The sequence below is a fragment of the Temnothorax curvispinosus genome, unplaced genomic scaffold, assembly GCF_003070985.1.
Source record: "Temnothorax curvispinosus isolate PA1 unplaced genomic scaffold, ASM307098v1 QBEX01004550.1, whole genome shotgun sequence".
Lineage (NCBI taxonomy): Eukaryota > Metazoa > Arthropoda > Insecta > Hymenoptera > Formicidae > Temnothorax > Temnothorax curvispinosus.
The window spans coordinates 275,333-296,527 of NW_020214330.1; the positions used below are offsets into that span (position 1 = coordinate 275,333).

General features: G+C 42.9%; 3 protein-coding genes across 4 annotated transcripts in view; 2 read left to right on the plus strand and 1 right to left on the minus strand.

Moving 5' to 3' along the window:
• The first annotated feature begins 784 nt into the window (after positions 1–784).
• On the plus strand, positions 785–5,063 carry LOC112453641 (BTB/POZ domain-containing protein 9). Of its 2 annotated transcripts, XM_025014499.1 has the most exons (10): positions 785–1,317; positions 1,448–2,006; positions 2,095–2,247; positions 2,390–2,579; positions 2,675–3,063; positions 3,205–3,342; positions 3,587–3,717; positions 3,806–3,934; positions 4,012–4,201; positions 4,280–5,063. In XM_025014499.1, the coding sequence occupies exons 2-10, from the start codon at positions 1,692–1,694 to the stop codon at positions 4,499–4,501; spliced, it is 1,857 nt and encodes a 618-aa protein (XP_024870267.1). In that variant the 5' UTR covers positions 785–1,317; positions 1,448–1,691; the 3' UTR covers positions 4,502–5,063. The 2 variants fall into 2 exon arrangements, with proteins under 2 accessions (XP_024870267.1, XP_024870266.1); XM_025014498.1 differs by having other exon boundaries at positions 785–2,006.
• A 1,080-nt stretch (positions 5,064–6,143) lies between these two features.
• On the plus strand, positions 6,144–12,106 carry LOC112453655 (putative RNA-binding protein 15B). The gene is made up of 2 exons (XM_025014528.1): positions 6,144–6,795; positions 7,545–12,106. The coding sequence occupies exons 1-2, from the start codon at positions 6,671–6,673 to the stop codon at positions 9,742–9,744; spliced, it is 2,325 nt and encodes a 774-aa protein (XP_024870296.1). The 5' UTR covers positions 6,144–6,670; the 3' UTR covers positions 9,745–12,106.
• Positions 12,107–14,325: 2,219 nt separating this feature from the next.
• The window catches only part of LOC112453658 (prohormone-2-like), an 11,404-nt gene continuing 4,534 nt past the window's right edge, over positions 14,326–21,195 (minus strand). Inside the window, exons 6-9 of the mRNA XM_025014535.1 lie at positions 18,125–18,232; positions 17,951–18,027; positions 17,570–17,811; positions 14,326–17,475 (exon numbers count right to left, since the gene is read on the minus strand). Coding sequence (XP_024870303.1) covers positions 17,392–17,475; positions 17,570–17,811; positions 17,951–18,027; positions 18,125–18,232 — 511 coding nt within the window. The 3' untranslated portion in view covers positions 14,326–17,391. The remainder of the gene's footprint in view (positions 17,476–17,569; positions 17,812–17,950; positions 18,028–18,124; positions 18,233–21,195) is intronic.

Here is a 21,195-nt window from a genome sequence, read left to right on the forward strand (position 1 = left end):
TTATCACTTATCACTTATCACGCGGTTGAACCACTTGAACTGGCTCTTTCTCTTTGATGGCTTTCTTCTCCTCTTTTTCTTTCCATGAGAATGTTCTAACCGAGCGCGAGCGTGACGGTGGTTTGGTCGTTCCCAACCGCGGCAAAACGTGTCTCGGTAACGGCCGCGGCGTTGCGACATAGCGCACGCGAGATTCCGAGATTCGCTTCTTCCTCCGTCTCTCATTTTACTCCTCTTCCTCCAGCTTCTTCTCCACTTGCTGCGAGATAACGTGCCGCGCGCGTCAAATAACGTTCTCTAGTTCTCTCGTTTTCTCCTATCGAGACTCAAGAGACGGTGAGCCGGAGAAACAAGAGGAGACTTGACCACTGGACTGACTTGGAGACTGGGACTGGAGCAGAGCAGGGTGAGCTACAGCTGCTGACATCGCGCGGCGATCGCGCGAATGGCACCAGTGAGCAGAGCACTACTGCACTCTGCACTACTCACCGACCACTGTCGCGCGACAATCGGCGCGCGGCGCGCGGCGCGCTGAAAAAACGAACATATTACGATTATATCGTTTGTATATATACCTATATATATATATCTAACGCGTGTAGAAAGTTAATGGTTAATGGGGGCGAATTAATATCTCACGCATCCTCGACTAAGAAAAATTTCATATTATTTAATTTCACTCATATTCCACGATCACATTTAAAAAAAAAAGGAAAAAGAAAAAAAGGGCATCGTCAGTCCGTAAGCGGCGCTAACTTCAGGCATCGCACCGCACTATCGAGAGTATCGAGTATCGTAGCGGCAGACGTCGCAGGACTCGCAGGGCAGGTGATCGCACTGATCGCGGGCGGGCCGCGGGGCGATCGTGATTCGGCCTTCGCATAGTTCGCATAGTTGGACAGTTCGCATCGTTATTCATTCGCATAGATAAGTAGGCGATAGGCTACGATCTACGATCGCCACGACAGGTGAAAATAGGTGGGATTGGGATAAGGCGGATAAGGCATCGGGAATCGGAAATCGGAAATTGGAAAATCCGATAGTGACTGAGGAGTGAGTGGAGTGACAGTAGTGAGACGGTCAGTGGCGGTAAAAATTGCTGAAATTTCGTTTGTCACGCGTCAGAGATCAATAACGGTAGCTTAAGTTGTAACGTAGCGAATAGCGATTTAAGCGATTTCAAAGTTCATACGCTGGACGAATCGAACATCGGACTCGGACGGGATCGGGATCGGGCGAGATAATTAATCTAATAATTTTCGTGCGACGCGTTTTGTTCGTTACGTTCATCAACCAAGGTTATTCTTGCAGCCATATGTATGTATATATACTCCCCTTGTCCCCTTGCACGGTGAACAAGTTTCCTTTCTTTCATGTTATTCTCGCAAATCGGATCATTGCTAAATGAAATCGACGTACACCGTACACATGTGTCTGTAAAATAAAGAGCCATTGAGCGAGAGAAACTCGGTTTTTGAAAAAAGCTACCGGGCTACGATCGTGTGGCATGGTGGCAGTTGGCAGGTCGCTAATGTTGTGACAGTCAGAACCTAACCTGTTGACCTGTTGACCCGTCGAAAGTTCGGAAGCGTTTCCCGCGGGGAAAGCGAGGAAAGCTTGGCACAAGTGTACATACAAGGATCAAGGGTGTATAAGGGTGGACATATATTGTCGGTTGCTCATCGACGAAAATGAGCTCGCACCATCATCTGACGTCGTCGTCTGGCGAAATTAATCACATTCACGTTCTCTCCGAAGACATGGGATCGGTTTATCTCTCTGAGGAATATGCCGATGTGACCATAGTAGTGGCGGGTCAAAAGTTCCGTAGTCACAAGCTTATTCTTGCCGCGCGTAGCGAGTACTTCCGAGCTCTGTTGTTCGGCGGCATGAAGGAGTCCATGCAAAGTGAAATAGAGCTCAACGCTTCCTCGTTGCCTGCGTTCAAAGGCTTGCTCAAGTACATCTATACCGGACGCATGTCGCTTACTAACGAGCGAGATGAGGTACCTTGATAATATTATTATCATCTTTAGGAACCATACGTAGGATCGATTATCTGTGTTTCTTCTACTTTGATTCTCTTTGTTACAGGTCATTCTCGATATCCTTGCATTGGCGCATTTATATGGATTTATGGACTTGGAAGCAGCTATATCTGATTATCTCAGAGAGATATTGAGCATAAAGAATGTATGTTCAATCCTGGATACCGCATTTTTATACCACTTGGAGTTTCTGACTAACGTTAGTATTATATGCGCATCTTTACTCTCCTCTCTCTAAAGTCTGTCCGTAGCGTACCTTGTAACTTGTATGTATGATGTATGTATATAAAATTAAGATTAACACGTGATAATTTATTAATTAGCATGTGATTCGTTTTCAGGTTTGCTTTGAATATATGGACATACATGCATCCGAAGTCATACAACATGAGAGTTTTCAACAGTTGAGCTCATCCGCTCTAACTGAATTGATATCCAGAGATTCCTTCTGTGCGCCAGAAACAGAAATTTTTTCAGGTGTACGATCATGGGTCAATGCCAATTCCGATGTTAATCCAACCCAAGTGCTAGGTACGTTCCGAATACACGAATAACTACGCGCATTAAGCACGCTACTCCTTCGGAACTCGTGCATAAAATTATTTACGGACGAATAACTTTTACAGCTCAATTAAGATTGAGTCTAATTCCGTTATCGGATCTTCTGAGCACCGTAAGATCATCTCAGTTAGTATCGGCAGACGCTCTGTTGGATGCGATCGACGTACAGACGCACACGCCCGACTCAAAACTTCCCTATCGTGGCCATTTGCTCATCGACGAAAATGTTGCGCATCCGTCTCACGGTGCTCAAGTGTTACAAGGAGAAATGCGTAGCTTCCTACTTAATGGTGATACACACAACTATGATATGGAACGCGGTTACACTAGGCACACTATATCTGATACGGAAGAGCATGGGATTCTTATTAAATTAGGATCTCAGTATATTATAAATCATATAAAAATGTTACTATGGGATCTTGATTTGCGATCTTATTCTTATTATATAGAGGTACGGCCATTTTGCAGCAACAATATAATATTATATGATAGATATTAAGCATTAAACACACGCGCACACACACGCACGCACACGTATATGTTGCAGATAGATATATTTTCTCTTATTACTTTATGATATATTTTATTAAAGGGATCTATGAATCAAAAGGATTGGGTCATGCTTGTCAATCATAAACATTATTCTTGTCGCAGCTGGCAGTTTTTATATTTCGAGCCAAGGGTAGTACTTTATATTCGTATTGTAGGAACAAATAATACAGTAAATAAGGTGAGTTTTCTAAACTATACATACATTGCATACGTTCTCGCACGTGCACGCGCGCGTATATACATCTATCTATCTATCTATCTATATACGTACATATAAATGCATATACATATAACTATGAACAAAATAACGCGAAATGATTTAATAAATATTTAAATATAACAAATACACGTATAACGTATGAGGGTGTATAAATCTATTGTAACAATTCGATGTTGAAACTTACGTCGTTTTCATTCGATAGGTTTTTCATGTTGTCAATTTTGAAGCATACTACATGAATCATGCAGTGAAGCTTTCACAAGGCTTGATTGTACCCACAAAAAATATTGCCACTACCGAGCGAAGTGCGTGCGTTATTGAAGGTGTGAGTAGGTAAGTGAACGTTACTGTCTCTACTTAAAAATAATATCCAATATATACATAATATTGACAATTTTCAAGTTTCATTTTTTTTAATTAGGTCACGTAATAATTTATTGAATGGAGACACATCCACTTACGATTGGGACAGTGGTTATACGTGCCATCAACTCGGCTCTGGATCTATTCTAGTGCAATTAGGCCAGCCGTATATGATAGAATCCATGCGGTACACGTCCTGTTTGTGTGCTCTAACGTGCTATAACGTAACTGTATTTGTTTCTAACTGTTTTCGTATTTGTACAGATTACTACTTTGGGATTGCGACAATCGCTCCTACTCATATTACATAGAAGTATCGGGCAATGCCTGGAGTTGGGTATTGGTCGCTGATAAAACTAAGGAAGCTTGTCGGTCTTGGCAGACGATACACTTTTATCCGCCCCGTCCGGTAGTTTTTATAAAAATAGTGGGCACTCACAATACTGCAAATGAGGTACCTACCTAATCAGATCACGTGTCTCAATACATTTGTATGGAACGTACCAGGTAAAAATAATCTGGGTGTTTACAGGTGTTTCACTGCGTTCATTTTGAATGCCCAGCGCCAGTAGATGACAAATGTTCAAAATCGCCAACGCAAGAAGGACAAACGTCAACGTCATTAGATAGTAATACGTCCTTATCTTCTCCACCTCCACCACCATCACCACCTCCTCCTCCTCCTCTTCCTCCTCCTCCTCCTCTTCCCGAGGTAGCTACGGAAGCAGTTCATATCGATAGTGATGAATCGTAACTCGAAAAGTAAAACTGTCTGCATATGATGATGAAACACGAGTGACAGCTCTGTCGATCATCCTGTAGTTGCTGCTCTTGTTTGGCGATCTAGATGAATTTGACCGATTCGTCAAGTGACCTCAATGCAACTTTCAAGACTGTTCAATAATAATCATTCAATATAAGATTGTAATTAGTCATCTCGTTTTCTCGTTTACGAATTCTACTTTTATCATGCCGATTACTTTAAGTATAAGTGATACACGCAGCGGCTGCCAATTTTAATCAACAGTATAGCACGTAGCTACTTTTTTTAAACACAAATGTTTGTAATACGCGATGAAGATTTATTTTAGTATTTATTTTCACTTTCTAGTTTGGTATATATAAAGAATCTTATTTTTGTACGACCACCAAATGATTAATGTATCTAAAAGCGCATTACTATTTAACATAATACGTATCCCTTTTTTTTTATATGTAAAATTTTTGGTATTACATAAATCATATAATTGGTTTTTTGCTTTTTAAATGCTTTAATTATCAGTTACTACGAAGATCATAAAGTATGCCACATAAATGATATTAGGTAATATGTTAATTGTTAAATTAAAAAATTAAATGTTAATTATGTTACATTAAATATTAATTATATTTTATATCATATAATAATATTAAATATTAGATAATAATATATGAATATCTGTAAATATATTTAGGTACGCAATACTTAACTCTTACTACGTACTCGTAATCTTTGTCAATATCTTCTGCAATATGATGTACTAAACTAATTTATGAACACAAAAAGTATTAATTTATTAATATTGAGCGTACCGAAAAGTCAGAAACTTTCTATCAGTCGAATATATATGATTATAATTATGATGACAGAAAAATTAAGGATTTCCTATTTTCAGATATACTTTACGCTAAAACGTCATGATAAACGAAACGTGATAATAAATTGGCAGCTGCCATAAATTGTTTTGTATAGAAGCTATCTTTCAATTCTATGTTACCAAATATTTTATAAGCGCGCGATTATCTATAATATCAATACTCTGTTTAATATAATGGTGTCTGGTTTTACAGTATTTCTCATCGTACAAGTACCTTTTTTTTTAGTAGGAATTTTCAATACGATACGAATTTAACCTTGTGTGTGTGTGTGTATATATATATATATATATACACATATATAATTCATTATTTTTCTAGTCTATGTATATTGGATGTAGCGTGTCTCGAGAATTTGATTATAATAAATTATACGGAAAAATTCAGTTACGACGATCAATAAAATATTCCAATATTTTAGAACTCTTAGTGACTCATTTAACGTTATTTCAATCATCATTCGATTATTATTGGCTACTCACATTTTTATATCTGTTAAAAATGTCTTGTTAAAAATAAATAAAATTCATGTTAATTATGTATCTTATCTTCTAACGTACACACATTTATCTTTAAAATGTGATACTTGTCATGTTTTTCACATTAATTTTGCTAGTGGTAAACGAATTATAAATACTCGTGTATCTGCGAAACGAATTTTCTTTATGAGAGAATCCATCCGTCATCGATAGAAATTCATAAGAAATGTGGCGGATTGTGAAAAGAAAATGCAAAATATGTAAAAATATAAAAATATTTATCTTTATTCCTTGTTTACTCGGTGGGTCTTGGGCTTCTCTTTTTTCTTTCTTTTCTCGATCGAGGTAAGGTGCAAAATCTCGCGCCCGGAAGTCGTCGCGAACGGAAACTCGGGGTGGCGACAGTGGCGCCTGGCGGTGGTGGCGGCGATGACGACGAAGACGGGGAGTGGGGAATACGGGCACGGGGCAAGTAACAACGGGCGCCATTTTGTTCGCTCGTTGCGTCGCAATCGCAAGATTCGTAAGCGTAGGCCACAAACAGGCGAGGTTAGCGAGGTACAGCGGTACGCGATACTGACAGCGGGGACAGCGGTATAGCGTGCAGCGGAGAGATAGTCGTTCCGCCGGGGGAAAAAAGCCGTTTTCTAGCAAAGCCTTGGGACGCACTTGGTCCTTGCTCCTCTCTTCTTCTCCTCCTCCTCCTCCTCCACCTCCTCCATCCTCTTTCCTCTTTCACCCCCTTTTCCGCGTGTCTTTCTTTTCTCTTGTTCCTCGTCGAGCTGCGGTGCAAGCAGCAAGCAGCGTTGATGATTGGGATTCCGCGGGACGATCGACACAAAATCACGGTCAAGATCCGCAACAACATGAAGAGGAGCTCGAGTCGCGACACCCCGCCTCCTCGTGTCAAGCGGAGCCGATCTTCCATGGGACGGTAAGACGCTTGCGAAATGCGACAATGCGACACCGAGCTGACCGAGCGGGTCCGCGAAGGCCAGGGGAGCTCTCGTCTCGACTCTCGCTCTCGCTCTCGCTCGTCTCCCCCGATGGCAACTTCACGCGCATCTCCTCACTCTCCTCAGTCCTCGTCTGTCGTCGTTGATGTCAAACAAGTTGCGTTCAACACGCGACCTCCTGCGCCTTGTCTTCTTTTTTCCTCTTTTACTCTCCCCGCCCCCCTGCCCCCCTTGCTAGCTTCCGCTCGTCGAGATCGTTGATCTGCATTACGATGATGGTTGACATGTGATACGTAGCGTCGATGACGCGCGACGGATTCTCTTCTATTTTTTTTCCTTTTCTTTTCTTTTTCTTCTCCTTTTCCTTTTTGTGCGCGTATATGGGTGCAGGATGTGGTTGCGTTACATGTGCGGGCGTAGTCCGTCGAGTGGGCTGGAACCTAGAACTACCCTTCCGTCGCTACAGCTGGCGAAATGTTTATGCATCTATAGCGACATTTAACGCGTCTCCGGGAAACTTGACGATGGGAATTCTTGTGATTTCTCGGCGTTCGTTCAAGTTGTAACTTTCGCCGCGCGAGTATTTTACAGTGCCTTAATCTCGCTGCAGTTGTCGCAGATGTAACTTGGGATGTGGCATGTGGCACGTGGCACGTGGTTCATTGTTGCGTGTCTGTATACGTTATGCCTGTGCTATTAAAAGTTAATATGATCGTATGATTTCTAGGTACGATGACTCGAGCGACGAGCGTATCAGTCCGGAAAGGATTCGGCGGCGAAGCCGAGGTGCCAGGAGTCCGAGTCCGCCGACGAGGGCATCGTCTCACGCTCGCTACGTCGAGTCCAGCTCCCATCGCGACGAGTATCTACGGGCGTCGCGCGACGTGCCGCGAGAGAGACCCTACAGCTACAAGGTGCTCTGCGTCAGCTCCATCCATCCAAAGGCCAGCGACGAGGTGATTAAGGACACTCTCTACAGGGAGTACAAAAAGTTCGGCGAGTTCTCCATTCAGATCTCGCACGAGCCGGACGAGCGGGTCGCTTACGTGTGCTTCCGAAGTTCCGAGGACGCCCGGGACGCTAAACACGCGAAACCGCGCATCATCATGTACGACAAAATGGCCCTGGTTGAGCCGGTGTACGACCGACCCGAGACTTACCGTCGTCCGCGGTCGATTACGCCGCCGGAGTACGAGAGGTACTACCCACGGTCGCCGGGACCTACGGACCGACACAGACCGCTCGAGAGATACGAGCGGGTGTACGGGCCGCCAGTCGGCCTGCCTCCTCATCGCGAGATGCGCCGCGAGACCATCCCGCCGCCGCATCACGAGTTCGTCCGACCGCCCATACATCCCCACGGGCCGCCCCACGTTCACCCAGGCCCGCCCCATCACTACGGGCCGCCGCGACACATGATGATGCGCCATCCGGTCCATGGATTCGAGCGAGTGGAAAACAAGAAAGACAAGTTTCCCAATTATCTGCACCACGTGTCGCCGGAGGACGACCCTCTAGCGACCAGAACTCTATTCGCCGGTAATCTCGAGATCAATATCACGGAGGAGGAGCTGCGCCGTATTTTCAGCAAGTACGGCATCGTCGACGACATCGACATAAAGCGCCCACCGCCCGGCACCGGCAACGCGTACGCTTTCGTGCGCTTCCAAACCCTAGACATGGCTCATCGATGCAAGGTGGAGCTGTCGGGCCAATATATCGGCAAGTTTCAGTGTAAGATCGGCTACGGGAAAGCAACCCCGACCACCCGGATATGGGTGGGCGGCCTTGGCCCGTGGACCTCCGTACCCCAGCTCGAACGGGAGTTTGATCGGTTTGGCGCGATAAAGAAGATCGATTACATCAAGGGCGACAGTAACGCTTATATACTCTACGATTCGATCGACGCCGCGCAAGCAGCGGTCAAGGAGATGCGCGGTTTCCCTCTGGGCGGGCCGGATCGCCGGCTGCGAGTGGATTTTGCCGACGTGAGTCCCAACTTTGGCTTCAAACCTAGATCGTATCCCGAGGACAGCAGCGACTTCAGCAGACCACGCCCGGTCGACTACGAATCGCCGTATGATCCCTATGGGCCTGACGGCGAGTTTGGATACGGGGCGAGAAGCTTCCGCGGTGGCAGAGGTAATGCGCCGTGGCACGACAGGAGAGGAAGCGCCCGAGGTGGTTACAGAGGCTCCTATCCCGACGGCTACGTCCGCGACGAAGCCGACTGGCCCAGTAGAAGACCACCGCCCGAATTGGAGTACGAGACTCCACGTGGTCTGAGAAGATCGCTCTCGCGCGAACCTGGAGTCGACAGATCGAGATCACGCTCGCCGCGCCGACGGCAGATGGCAGACTCGGACTCCGATTCGGAGAACGCCCGCACCGGAATGCTGTCGACGTCCCGCACGCTTCCAGACGTCGCGCGCAAATCGATCGCGGTTTGGCAAGGCGCCTTGATCCTAAAGAACTCGCTGTTCCCAGCCAAATTCCACCTGACCGATGGCGAGACGGAGATAATCGATTCTCTGATGAAGGACGAGGAGGGTAAGCATATGTTGCGCATTACGCAGCGGCTGCGTCTCGACCAGCCCAAGCTGGACGACGTATCTAAACGGATCCAAACGTCGAGCTCGCACGCCATCTTCCTCGGCTTAGCTGGCTCGAGTACCGCGATCACCAGTGACGACGCTAATGTGCAAACGCGGCCGCTGCGAAACCTCGTCTCCTATCTGAAGCAGAAAGAGGCTGCCGGTGTCATATCGTTGGTGAACAAGGACACGGAAGGCACTGGCGTGCTCTACGCCTTCCCACCCTGTGCATTCTCGACGGAACTTTTGAAACGCACGTGTCCTAGTTTAAGCGAAGAGAGTCTTAAAGAGGACCACTTGGTGATCGTAGTGGTCAAGGGAGGTAGCGCCTAAGAAAACCTTAGTATCGTATCTTGTGTCCGTATTTTCATATCGTAAGTGCGAAGATTCTTCAACGTGCAACTCCCTTTAGGGTCTTTTCCATTCTGATCATTTGGCAAGGAAATATTTTTCTCAAAATGGATTAAACGAGAAGCACGACATAAACTGCGAGATGAGGAAAAATTTTTAATTTTTTTCGTTGAAAATGTTTAGCGCCGCAAATATGTAAATTTTGGAAATTGTGCTGCACGCGGTCCAGAATCTAGAGATTTGTGGCGGTAAGTATTTTATGTGGAAGAGAGAAACTGAAAATTTTTCCTCCTTTCATTTTTTTTTTTTACGTCAAATTATATAAATGAATAATTATATTGTTAATGTTTAAGTATTGTACATTTCGCTTAGTCCATTTTCGAGAATACTACAATACTTTCTCGCCAAATGATCATGGTGGGAAAGTCTCTCAAACTGCTGAACAATGTACAGAACTTGTGAGAAGAAGAACTTGTGTTTTTTGATCGATGTAAGTATTTCGTTTTCTACTGGCTTCCAGATATGAATTAATCTCATGATTATAGACAGAATCGTAATGGTGCTTTGATACTTTTTCTTTTCTTTTTTCTTTCTTTTTTTTTTATACGAATGTACATTGCATCGACATGAGAATGTCGAGTGCATTAACGTTATATCCTACAATCAGACATGCGATAAGAACTGGTAATGCCTGATGGCAGATTTGAGTTTACCGATCTAAATAGATTTACACGAGAGATTGTGTGAATCTCTACATGCACACGTAAATTCGAACGTAGGTCGAAATTAGGCAATGCGAGGTTTTATTGCGCATTATTATGAATATTTGATCCTTGTATTGTACAGTTGTTAAACTTAATGATAGACGAGGGTGATTGTGAAATATTACTGAGAGATATCGCGCTCTCTGTATCTCTTGATACGGTAATCTTGATTTGTGATATATTTTTCCAGAATTATGACTACTTCTCCATAAATGCACATCATCGACGTTACTGCTAATTCTGAGAGATTAGAGTACTTATTTTCTATCAAAAAACACAACTTTGATACCGTTCCCTAGTTAGAGATTTTCATCAGGTAGCCGCGATTACCAAACGGTAAAGTTTCCATCAGCAAGATCGTTAATGACCATACTGAATATTATTGCAGATATTGTGTAGTTCTCATTATCGCAAGTGATGCTATATAATTACTTTAAGGTGTAGTATAAGAATTTATTTGTATTATATACATATACATACATTATCGACTATACGTACATATTAGTAATATTGTGCACAGTTCTTTCACATTTGCAGACATGCATATAATTATATATTAATCTAATTGATTTTATTTCTTGGCCAAATGCAAAATGAATGTCTTCTTGAGACATATATGTGTGTGTGTGTTGTGTGTGTGTGCGTGTGTATGTGCACGTAAAAATAGTTAAACACGCGGTGAATATTCCGCTTTAAAATTACGAAAAGAATTTCTTTATATAATTCTAGATTTCAAAAATATCAAATCTTGGACATTTATATGTTTTAATTGCTATATATATATATATATATACATACTTATTTCAAAGCTATATATACTTATAAATTATACTTTGCTAAAGAGGATCGTTTAAAAGTAGAGTCCTTTGAAGTCAATGCCAGACACATCGCGTATCTGACCGTGCTGTAATGATATGAGAACACACATATAAGTCGCGAAAACAATTTTCATAAAACCGTAATGGCAAAAAAAATGTGAAAGGCCTGGGTTAGAGTATATTTGATATGGAAAATTTATATAATTAACCGTTTTACGACTTATTTCTGTAGATTTCTTTTGTGTGGCATAACATTTAAGTGATTGTGCAGTAAGTAAAATCCGTGAATGTAGTTACAAGTTTATAAAGTTTGGACTGTGCCCAAGAGTGAAGACAGTGAGGGAAAAAAAAAGCAAATCCAGGAAGAGACAGAAATCTGTTTATCGCAAAATAAAGTTTGTCGTATCTGTGTTTTCGTAATGCCAACAGCAGTTTGCCTCTTTTTCAGTGAGGACTGGTTGGTTTCTCCTAAAGGACAGTGTTTGGTGGCGTTAACAAAAAATGAGCTCTGAGCATGTGTCTAGTGAAATGTAAAGAAAAGGAAAAGTGATTGTGCTCCGCATTCCGGTATGGAGGAGAACACCCGAACGCGGTGTGCCTGAAGGGGATATTTTTATATTCCTTTCAGACATCGCGGGAGGGTGAAAGGGGGAGGAGGTGTCTCTCTGCCATACTCGAATGCGATTGAAGGTGCAGTGGTTAAGTATATTTAGTGTTTGAACGGAAAACAAAATAGATGCAGTTTATGTAGAGAGAAAAAAATTACATGTGTCAATTTTCTTGGTACCGTTCTTCACCTATCAAATACGAAAATTCTCGGGACGTCGTTCGGATAATGTTAAATGTTGTACAGTGATACGCGCGATTCTACGATGAATGCTCCTACATTTGCGATGTGGGATCCGAGGAACGTAATATTATAAAAAGAAGAAAAAGGGCTTTTTATCAGACAGATTAGGGCCAATAAAATAATCGGACGTTCACGTTGAGTCGATTAAACTCCTCGATTGTAAGATGCATGCATGTGCCTGAAAAATCAATTAGACTGCTTTCGATCTTGACGAATTTCGAGTTTTGTATATAAAATTCCATTTTTTGCTCTCGTTCAGTGAAGTTTACCGTGCAACAATACATGGTGCTGTGATATCGATCGTTCAGCAATGACAATCTGGGCGGGGGTGGGAAAACGATCAAAAAACGCGACTATGTAGTGTAGGTCGTTAACGTTCAAGTGTTTGTGTTGGTTAACAATCATTTTTTCACGTTCTCGCGCGGGAGAGCAGGCTGTCAGCTGTTCATTCTCATCTCATATACATTCTCGCCCGCGTATGAGAGGATACATATATATGCCACACCACACGCGCACACTCTAGAGATGACCGTTGTGATATTTTGTGTTTTCTGTGAATTCTTTTGTGGATTTTCCCAGAGGGAGAAGTAGATGAGGTCGCGAGTTAACTTTCTGAACGCGTCGATTGTCGAAATTATTCGTACGGAGGGCGAAAAGATATAAGAATCGCCTGCGACGTATCGAGTAACAAAATTGTGCATCTGGATGTAGTATCGCGGAAGGGAGAACTGTAAGGAAGGGAAGAATAAGAACTGTAGGAAATAAAAGACAGTGGTTTGACGGGCGAGAGTTTGAAAAGAGAATCTGAATCTTCTCTCGATTCTGTGTGCGGGGCAAGTCAAAGTGAGTTCTATCAGTGGTTCACTCCCGGTTCCGATATTCGTCAAGTGTTGTGTTGCCCTTCGCCCAGCGTCGCGAGTCGCGACGCCGCGCCGCGCGGCATGGATTGACCGGCCACCTCACGGTTGAGCTTCGTTCTGTGTAAAAAAAAAAATAGAACAAAGAAATTGTATAAATCTGTTTCAGAATCCAATCGACCCAATCCGCCCACGGAATGGAAGGCAGATATTCGCTCGCGCGATCGGAGATCATCTCTATTGTTTAATCCACTGTATCCAGATTTGAGCAGAAAAAAAAAGAAAAAGAAAGGAATAAATCGCAGACCTAAGATAATTTCATGCCAGTCTTCCTAGTTTCTCACACAGGTGTTACGCGTGATCGGCGTGACTCGTAAACTTATTCGTCGCAACTTTTATCGTCGTGCAAACGTCTTCCGTTGACGCCGAAACGAAGCGAGATAACCTAACAGGTAACTTAGACTTAGAGGTTAAGCGCGAATACGAATTACGAAGATGAGTGATGATCGACGCGCGAACGTACAATTTCTACATATGTATTTTAATCATGGTGGATTCCACCGATTTCATGTTAAATATTGTCCTTTATTAACAAAAACAAAGATGTATGTGGGAGAGGGAGGAACAGAACGAAACGACTTGTCACTTGACGGGGTCGGGGGACGGGGATAAGCAGTCGATACTCGAATCTCGATAAGTACAACTCGATACCAGTCGATAAGCCGAGACAGAATTCACAGATTATACAAAAATTAGCGTTGTTTCTGTTAAAAGTGAGAGAAACGCGGATGTTTTTTTTCTTAAAGAAGAATATACAGGTATATTTGTTTTTGTGGCGGCTTTCGTCTTCGCCGTCGTCCTCGGAAATCGAACGCGCTCCGAGTCAGTCCGGGTGCAAGTGGTGCAACTCAAGAGGATATAGAGTGCGCAAGACGCGCGTTCGGCGCGAATACGCTTCAGCGACCGGCGCGTTGTAACGCGATGAAAAAAATTGAGAAACGAGTTGAAATTGAAGATCTAGGGCGATCTCGACCGCGACGATATTTCTATCAACTTGTTCGGTGTCAACCGACTTCTACTTGATTGCTCAAAGCCGCCATTTCCATAAATCTGCCATTTGGACTTTTTAAATTTCGATTTGCACGCTCAACAAACTCAAAAACTCCCATGTATTAAAATTCAGATCATGCTTATGCAGATAATAAAAATAAAGGATTAAACAGTCAAGAATTAATAATTCTATACGTCATATCAAAACAGGACAAGTTGCTTGATTAGTTATTATTATATATATATTACTTATCAGTTAATATTATATATCATCATTGAAAAATTAATTATAAGTTAATTGTCGATCGAGATTGGCTTAAACTTTAAACTTAAACGATCGTCTCGAAATTGATCACCGCCGCAGCATTCTCTTGCTCGCAGCTCCCATACGGAGAACGGATCCTGCTGTACATTTCACAAAAGGAGACAGAGACGACACTTTCATTTCAGACATCATATTGGATAGTGTGTGTATGTGTATATATGTATATATATATACACACACACATATCATTTTTCATTTCCACAACTTTTCGTAGACAAAAATTAACCGTCGCCAAATCATGTGATTGAGAGAGACAATCGATGCTTTACTTATAAAAATAAGGGAAAAAGAAAAGGAAAGGATCGCTTTCGTCTTAATGATAACGGCGTAATCACTATCGGTAACAGGAAGAGACGTTGAACGTGTAAATCGGGATATCACGTGTGCGCGAGGGAGAAAAATTATATGTGCACGTTATGCGCGGCCGCTGCCGTTTTTTTTTTTCTTTTTTTTTTACCATCATACATGTAACAAAAATACACACTTTCAGGCAAACCTGCTTTGAACATTGATCGTGCGTTGTTGCAAAAGATTATTCGAGAAGAGTAAAGCTAATTGGCTGATTCCCTTTCGTTTGCGATCGTTACCGCCTGTCCGACATTACGTGCGCATCGCGAATATCGGATATTTCTGATGCGTATGTCTCTGTCTATGTGTGTGTGTCTTTTTTGAAACTTATATCGCTAATCTGAACGTAACTACGTTGGACAACAAATAAATGTCCCGAACAAAATTATGAACGGTTCCCCGTTATCGCGTATTCGGTTGTCCTCGGAAGGACGTTGTTCCAGACTTGCGAGAGTGCTCCGGCCTTTCTTGCTTTAAACGAAGAGCTTTAATTAGAGAGCAAAGTGTTAGCGATACGTTGACAGTTTACCAGCAGATTCCAGCAGAATCTGTCATCTCATAACTATTTAAATGTGTCATTCAAATGATTACGAAGTCAATCTGATGCCATCATATTCCGTTAGCAGATTTTATCACATCGCCGCTGGCACTCTGTAATCAACAAAATTTGTTTTTCGATCTGACACTATATGGGCACGAATAGATTTAATATCTCTTCAAGGATGGATTCTTTTCAAGAGATTTCACTTTTTAGTTATATTTGATTCATTTAATTTAAATCCATAGCAATTTTGTGTGTGTGTGTGTGCGTGTGAATAAAGAAAAGCATGAAAAAAATTGAAAATACTGTGGTGAATATTGTTCGCTTTTTTCTTTTATCAATAATAATAAAATTTAAAAAGAACTGGACGTATGGCACACGTGTGCCAGTGTTCCTAAAAAGAATATGGAAAAAGTCAACTTCGCTCGACGAATTCATAAATAAAAAGCAACGAACGTGCTGGACACTCAGTATCTATAATTAATTCAAACGTCGGCAGGGAACAAAAGCACAACATGTAACTTCGTTAGTGAAGACGTTACGCATGTATGTAAAGTGTAGTTATGTTAATTAATTATGTAAAAATTGTCAGTCTCCTCGGAGTGTTGAATATGGAAGGCCGTGTTTGGTTCGAAGATAAATCCCTTACGAGGATAAACCCCTCAAGGATATTATGCTCGCATTTGTTCCTTCTTCTTCTTCTTCTTCGAGCGTTCTTCGTTTTCCAAAAATACAGACACCGATAATTGAAATATGACAAAGACGACGCAACGCGACGCGACGGTCGATCAACGTTCGGCTCGCATTTCCTTGGTTAAACGACGTAACATGTATATATATGTCTTGACACTCTGCTTTTGTTGATGCGACCGCTACAAGTTTTCTAGAGATTTCACGGTAACGCTCTAACGCGCAGTTCTCATAATCTGCATACTAAAGTGGAATTTAATCTCACACGGTAAATTTCGGTCGGCCTCTATTCTTTTTCATCGCTTTATACATATACAACGTCGAATATGTCTCTTTCGCCTTTTCGTTCTCTCCACGTTCTCTCAATTCCTACTCGCTCGAATTATCTAGTATATAATAGACGAATATATCTACATCTAGTCTCATGCTAACTCATAAACAAAACTATATCGTCTCATGTACATATTTGTATTATATGTATACATATATGTGGGTGTGTTTGTGTGTGTGTGGGTGTTGGGTGTTTTATCAGTCACAAAGTCGTCGAAACCAAGCCTGAGGGTAATTTGATTCGATACTACGATTGTTTAAAGATTCAGTCGTAGCGTTATTACGGGCGCGTCGCGTATTACACCCGTATTACACGCAAAAGGAGCTTAAAATTGTAACATTACCATTAAGCAAGTATAAGTAACAAGAGCGCGCTGAAACTTCTTTTTTTTCTTTTTAAGTATTATCGCAGGATCGGATTGAGAGAGAAAGAGAAAGAGAGCTCGATCGAAACTGATCGGTTTCCTCGACGATCTTGCTTTTTCAAACGGAACAAGAAATTGTTCCGAATATTGAGTCGTAGACTCTGATATGTTTCACAAGCTGCATCATAAAATTCTTACTAAACGGCCTCTGTGAAGGACCCGTCAAAAGGTTGATTCTTGTCACCACGGTAAAATGCTATATCCTAAACGCGAATTTATCGCTTTTTATATTTGTGTTATGTTCTATTCCGAGATACTTGGACTAAAAAGACTGGATGATGGAAGATCAGTTTCTCACGTCTCTCACAATCAGTTGTTCAGCGCGGCTCTTGCGAATCCGAGGAAAGCTTCTCTCTGTGAGCACCGTGTTTCTTAGAACGGGTAAATCCGCATCGTCGCCGCATCATCCGCGACTGTTGCTTGTTCCGCCTCTTGCGACAGAAAGGGAGGATAGCTGAGGAGGAGCGACGGGCGAGAGCCGTTCGTGGAAAGAGAGCTCCGACTCCAAAGTCCAAGGGAACGTCGGCTGCTAATATCCTTTGCCTTCCGGTAGAATCTCCATCCGAGAGACATCTCGCTTCTCCTCGCGCGCGCCTCTAGGCAGCCCCAGCCCCAAAACGTCGCGAATTACTTAGTAGACCATTCGATGAGGATACTGGTAGCTTCGCGGTTGGGAGCTTAACCGCAGCTGAGCGGCCGAGTACGGATCGTAGCTCTGAAAGTGCAAAAAAAGAAGGCGTTTTTCGACCATTTTCTTTCGTCTAACTTGAATTTCTTCTTTGTGCAAGCCCTCGTCGAGTTTAATTCACCTGCGTTCGCTTCTTGGACACCATAAACCTCTTCTGGGGATAGTACGCGGCACGTTGAGGATAAAGGAAATCGTATTGCGGATTAACATGATTGCCGTATTGCGCGGGGTCTTCGTACTGCTCCAATTGCTTTCCGTATTGCTCGTAATAGCTCGGCGGGTGAGTCCGGACTATTCCGATGTCGGAGGGCGACAATGTGTCGTAGTGCCGCGAGGGATACACCGGCGTCAGCCACGGGAGAGCTAAAAAAGGATACAGAACTGACGAAAAGACAGATATTATCCTCGCTAAAGAAATTATCATTGTTATCCTTTGATTGTTTTTATTTTCGTGCAGCTGAGTTAATCGTACGTATAGAATCGGAGAGTCATCAACACGAACCGTTTCTACCGTCTTCCTCGTCAAGGAAATCGCCGTCGTCAATCTCGTACTCCTCGTTAGGGTATTTGCGCCAGTTTCTGTTGGTGGAATAAAAGTTGAATCGCTGTATTTATAGCGTGTATTTAATATTTATAAAGATGTAATGAATTTTAAAGAAATGTCGCCGATCATTACCCGTTACGCTGTTCGTTCTCCCACAGTGACAAGAGAGTCAACATGTCGTTAGGGTTGATATCCAGAGACAGCTCTCGCTTATATCGCGGTTCCTGATAGAACGGGACGCTGAAAATTCAAGCAAAGCAAAGTTAGTCCTGTAAGTACCTGTTTCATAAGACAACGTTTCAGCAGGTCTTCTTTCGAGGACTCGCAGGGAATTAAAAAAAAATAGTTGCGTACTATTATTCGCGGTTCAATCAGTCATGAGTCACTTTAGTGACCCATCGCGATAATGCTAAACAGGTGTGTGTCTCGAGGAGAAACGACGATCCAATCTCGCGCTCGCGGGTACAAAAATTGTCGTCGTTTTACCCCGCGCGACCGCAACGTACGAATACACGCTTATCGTCTCGCAATCTCATTTCGGAATCGCTTCGTGAATTCGTATTACTCCCGTTGTTTGCGCGACATTTATATTTCAAGATTGATCGATGTTTATCCGTGACGCAAAAGCGACTGACGACAATCACCAACGACTCGTCTCCCATCGAGACCGCACGAGACATCCGCGCGCGCGCTATTGTTCTCCAAAGAGGCACGAACAGCGAACAGTATGTGCGCTTTATCTCGCTGTCCTTTGTATGCGCCTGTGCGCGAGTCTCGCGATAGCTGCATTCAAACGTACTCGATACACAACAGCACGAGTACGGGGACAATACCGCACCTCGATCGTGCGAAACGATTGCGGCGACGATTGTCGTCGTCTGTCATCGATTAACGCGGAAAGACTCACCCCGTACCTCGTACGTTGTACGTCCAATAGTTGTTGTACACATATTTGCAATAGATTGATAGAACGATCGATAATGATGAAATGATGCCTGGTTGAGGCAGCGCTGACGCTCATCGACCGCGAGGTTGACTATAATGGCCATGTGCCAAAAACTCACAGTAGAATTACTTTCATTCAGCTTTTTTTTCAGTGTTTACATAACAGCGCGTAAGAAAAGGACTTTAACAAGGCCCTTCGAGTCAAGGCGCCAAGGCTGACCAGTTGACCACCCCCGCTGGATCTTGCTACTGCAATTTGTGCGTTTCTAATTCTATTCTTAAGCTCAGCGCTCAGCTTACTTAAACAGCCACGTCGCGCGACAAAATTCTATTTTATGAGTATTATACACGCATTTTGTAAACAATAAAAAATTCTATTGATACAATTCTGAATGTCGCGAAATATTTTTCCAGGGGAAAATGAATTTAAAGTTACGCTGCAGGGTAAAATTTAACGGAAGAACGCCTCGGAACACTTTTGTATCCTTGACGTTAGTTTTTTGGGACGCGATGTATATAGTTCTTCTAATCGATTAATCTATTTCATTACGTCGGGGTTTCCTCTATCGATCTGCATTCGACGGGACGCTTCCATTCAAGTTTTCAAAACGAGGACAGGGCTGTTGTCTAATGCGTCAGCGGATTATTATTATACCGTTGCGTCGCGCGTCGCGCGTCGGCGGAAGGATGGTGCGGATACTCAGCTCATCCTGTCTCTCGCAGCCGGAAGTATCGTCGATAAATCCACGGGTCATGCTTGTCAGCTGATTGGTCGGAAATACGGCCGAACAATCAAGCTCTGACCTAGTTTCGTCATCCCGGCTCCATTCAGCTTTTCGTGGGACCGCTCTCTCCCGCGGATACTCAACCACCACCACCGCCACTACCACCTGCGTCACGCGTATCGAGCGATTCGTGCACTGCACCAAATTCTCCTTCGTGTGCGGCCACGTCCGTGTTCCACAATGCTGTACAATGCACAAGCGGATGCATATTCGCCTAAATCCATCCAGCATAATTCAATCCCTTTCTCTCCGCGAGAATATTGGAGGAATTTTTTTTTCCAAGTTCCGATGAAGCCACATCGAAGATCTACAATCTTAATTCCGACTCTAATTTCTTTATCAATTTTCGAGAGACTTGTACTTTTTAAAATGTCGATATAATGACGAACGAGGAAAATAAGTTTCTTGCGAGCTAAGCGCTTATATGTAATCGTCTTTAATTGATTCAGCTTTTTCAAAATTTTAACTTAATTTGATGTTAGATGTAGTTATATTGTGAGGACCAGAGCAAATCGTAATAAAACGATTTTCTTCGGCATTGCGCAACGCTCGTGCCGTTCTTTTTCATGAAAATGCATTTAAAATGCTTTTAACGGCGAGTGCTTCTATTATTATAGCGCTTGCGTCTAACAATAAGGATAATACGCATTATATATATATAATCGCGTTTACTATAATGGAAACGGTTATCGCGTTATAAGAATTTCATCGAGGAAAAATTAATCGTTATCGTGTCCGGCGAAATGACCTGTGACATTTGCGACGGTCAGGCGATGCATTCTCGTACATTTTTCGTGTAAAAATAACGGGCCGCGATGGCGACGGCTGATGTTAACTTTGAGAGACGAAGATAATGTCTACTCGACGGGAGTCCTATGTGCGTGGGTTTAATTTTAAACATCGGCCTTAGACAATTCCGTACGAAGCACTTCGATATCGAGTGCTCGCGTGTTGACGCGATTTCCTGAAATTAGATTTGGTGCTCGATAAATCTGCATCACCCTCATCGGGAAAGCGTATTTTTATCTCGCACCGTCGCGTCGGGGCGTCGCATGATCGCGAACCGACGAACGTAACGTCGCGTTATTGATATTAAACATCGTGACCGTCGTGACGTTTTATTCGTTTCGTTCGTTTTTATGGGTGGGATGTGAAAAATAAAACACGTCAAAGTATGCAACAAAGGTCATCAGTTAATTCCTATGTCTCAATCATCGGATGACTTCCGTCCTTCACGAACCGCTTCAAAAAAGAAATATTAACGTTGGCTAATCGGTTCGTTGAGAGTCACCCGATGCGATCAATATGAATATCAATGTGAAACTTTCGATAATTTCATTCGGCTACATTTTTACATAATACCAAAATCGAGAATACGCTACTGATATGCTCTTCGATGACGCAGTCTCTCTCTCTTTCTCTCTCTCTCTCTCTCTCTCTCTCTCTCTCTCTCTCTCTCTCTCTCTCTCTCTC